This window comes from Cryptomeria japonica, chromosome 10 (genome assembly GCF_030272615.1).
Source record: "Cryptomeria japonica chromosome 10, Sugi_1.0, whole genome shotgun sequence".
Taxonomy (NCBI): domain Eukaryota; kingdom Viridiplantae; phylum Streptophyta; class Pinopsida; order Cupressales; family Cupressaceae; genus Cryptomeria; species Cryptomeria japonica.
Window position 1 is genome coordinate 258,591,507 of NC_081414.1, and position 3,505 is coordinate 258,595,011.

At 43.2% G+C, this 3,505-nt stretch overlaps 1 protein-coding gene across 1 annotated transcript; it reads left to right on the forward strand.

The window, feature by feature from the left end:
- The first annotated feature begins 518 nt into the window (after positions 1-518).
- LOC131059878 (cytochrome P450 78A4) lies at positions 519-2,584 on the forward strand. The gene is made up of 2 exons (XM_057992936.2): positions 519-1,634; positions 1,733-2,584. Exons 1-2 carry the CDS (start codon positions 618-620, stop codon positions 2,342-2,344), a joined length of 1,629 nt encoding a protein of 542 aa, XP_057848919.2. The 5' UTR covers positions 519-617; the 3' UTR covers positions 2,345-2,584.
- Positions 2,585-3,505: the final 921 nt, after the last annotated feature.

Consider the following 3,505-nt stretch of genomic DNA (forward strand, 5'->3'; position numbering starts at 1 on the left):
ACCTATTCCATGAGTATGGTGGTCACCACCAAATTTAATCCACCACGCGGACCACCGACATGACAATTCGACGAAAAATTAATAATTAACAATTAATAGCCGTCAACTTTGTGCTTTTAATATTTAAGAAAATTGCAGCAGAAAACGGAAAGAAGCAAACCATGAGAAGGAAATGGTCCCAAATTTGGTTATCGAGCATGGAAGAAATATATGCCCGAATGCGTTGGAAATTGCCCTCCCCAAAGTCAAACGAAGAAAATAATGCAAGATATCTTTAATTAATGTACATGTTTCCGTCAAATTCTGTTAAATTCATTGAGTGCGTTACGTAAAGCTGTGGTTTTGGTGCTTTTGTCCTATTTCCAGGCTGGTTCGAATGCTTGTTTGTCAGATTATGTTCTCTTTGTCCGTCCTTGTCGGCTCCGTGTTCGGGCTTTCTCCCTACATCATCACCTCTTCTCTACTTACCCCCACTTTTGCCTCAATTTCCTGCCTCCTTCCTAGCGTGGCTACACCACTAGAGAATACTCTTTGCGCTCTATATAAGCTCTGTGCAAACAAACATCTCCCTACTGGTTTATAATTGGGCTTTTTGAGCTCTGCCTTGTTTATCCAAAATGGAGAACAGTGCAACAAGCTGCGGTGCAGGAGTGGCTTGGTGGTGGCCATATGTACTTTTTCCCCTCACTTATAGGGAGACCAACTTATATAGCCTGGGGAATATTCAGAAAGATGATAGTATCTGTTCATTGAAGCAATACGTGGGGATGCTGGTTTTCGCTTTGCTTTGTGCAGTTATCATCTCCTGGTGGAGTCCCGGAGGATGTGCCTGGGCCGGGAAGAAGAAGAAGAAGATGATTCCAGGGCCCAGAGGATGGCCAATTATCGGAAACTTAATTGAAATGAGTGGCGGCCATGCTCACCGTGCGCTTGCCAAATTGGCCACGACTCACGGGGCAAAGAAGCTGATGGCCTTCAGCTTGGGCTCAACCCCAGCAGTCATAACGTCGGACCCAGAGGTGGCAAGAGAGCTGTTAAGCTCACCCCACTTTGCGGACAGACCCCTCAAACAATCTGCCCAGCAGCTCATGTTTGGGAGGGCAATAGGCTTTGCACCCAACGGCCACTACTGGAGGACGCTTCGTAGGATGTCCGCTTCTCATCTCTTTAGTCCACGAAGAATTGCTGCTCATGAGGCTGGGCGTCAGGCGGACTGTCTGAAAATGTTATCTGATATACGCAGTGAGTGGACATGCAAGGGTGCCGTAAAGCTCCGCCCACATCTTCAAATGGCGGCGCTCAACAATATCATGGGAAGTGTGTTCGGTACAAGGTTGGGTGGTGATTTAGAAGGAAGCGAGGTGAGGGAGATGGTGGAGGAGGGGTTTGAACTACTGGGAGCATTCAACTGGGCCGATCATCTACCATGGCTACGGATTTTTGACCCCCTGCGAATCCACGCCCGCTGCGCTGAGCTTGTACCTCGAGTTAAGGCTTTCGTCCAACACATCATCAACCAACATAGACAGTCCACTTTGCCCAGAGACACAGCCGATTCAGATTTCGTGGATGTACTCCTTTCGCTTCAAGACCAGGAAAACCTCCACGATGACGATATCATCGCGGTTCTTTGGGTAAGATCTCAGCTATCATATTATTTATTATCTGATCCACATGACACCCCCAAGAACCCTAACAAATATTTGATATCATAATATTGTTTCACATACAGGAGATGATCTTCCGGGGCACGGACACCGTCGCTTTAGTTACAGAGTGGACAATGGCGGAATTGGTATTGAACGAGGAAGTACAGCGCAGAGCTCAGGCAGAATTGGATGCAGTCGTGGGGCGAGACAAAAGTGTGCGAGATGAGGATATAGCAAGGCTTCCGTACCTGCAAGCGGTGGTGAAAGAGAGTTTGCGGATGCATCCGCCGGGGCCTCTGCTATCATGGGCCCGCCTGTGCACGGAGAGCGTTGATATAGCAGGCGGGATGCATGTTCCGGCGGGAACGACAGCCATGGTGAACATGTGGTCCATCACTCACGACCCCGCAATCTGGCAGTCGCCTCAAGAATTCCAGCCGGAGAGATTTCTTGAAGAGAAAGTAGACATTCGGGGTAATGACTTAAGGCTTGCTCCCTTCGGTGCAGGTCGGCGAGTGTGTCCCGGAAAGGCTCTGGGCCTCACTACTGTTCATCTCTGGGTAGCGAAACTACTACACCATTACAAGTGGACTCCTTCTCAACAACACCCTGTAGATCTCACCGAGGTTCTCAAGTTGTCTTCCCAAATGGTCACACCCCTTACTGCTATTCCGACCACCACAATCCCCTACTGAGAAATTATGTTTCAAAGATATCCTCCCTTTATATTTTTCATAGTAAAGTTTATATGATAGTCTAGATTAGTTTGCCTAGCGACAAATTGTTACAGATTACCTTCAACGACATTTGACTAGATGCTTGTTTCATAGTTGGCTTGCTGGAGTTTTTATTCACAAAATCTTGTAAGAGGAAATATGTGTACAAAACACGATGTCATTATTACAGATAAATACGCTTGATGAAGTTTTTTTTAACCGCCTCTAATGTTACCATTTGTTATATGTATTTGTAGATAATCTATTTCTCTGCAAATTTCTCGTTTTCTACCAAGCAGTTTTGATATCGTGGAATCCTTTAAGGACGCTATCAAACGTTGACTAAATGTTGTTTAACGAGGTTTGCTTAGTAAATTCTCAATAGACGTTTCCTAAAAGCAAAAAATTGGAAACTTTGCAAGAGAATTATATTATATTTGCAAGAGAACTTCTATCGCACTCCATGAATATTAAATTAATTATAATATTTATTTTGTAAGGAGAGATAATGGATAAAAGAATATAATGCTTTTATTAGATAAGGTGGAAAAAGAATCCCACACCCAAAGTTAAAGCATCAATTATGAAACATGTTACTGCTCTTATGCAGCTCCAAAATTAACAAAAAGAGAGAGCACAACAGATTAAGTTGACTTCATATTGTTGGGTCTCAGAGAAGCATTCCACTCATTTTCAACCAAGTCCAATCTTTAATTCCACTTGTTCAAGGTAGTTACCTTCCTACTTTTTTTTTTGCCTACGTGATTTTCATCAGCTTTCTTTTTTTGCTTCATGCATCTTCTCTTTTTGCATGCTCACCTTTCTTTTTATTATCCTCCTACAAATAATCCATAAACCTCATAGAGAAATCCTTGAGGTCTTCTGTGATGGAAATTAGTGAGATGAACGAGATAACAGATTGAGAAACTCTATATCCAATAAAATTATTTTCTCCTCTAACTTGTCTTGCTTGTTTTCCTTTTGGTAGTCTAATAGTATTCTCCTGTTCATTTGGCTCAACATCCTATTTGCTCTATGAAATTTAAGAGGGTAAGATGGAGTTTGAGACCAAGGAAGACAAATTGATTTTTAAAGCCACCTTCTTAGTAGTCTTATAGTAAAAGTTAGATATGTCTTTAG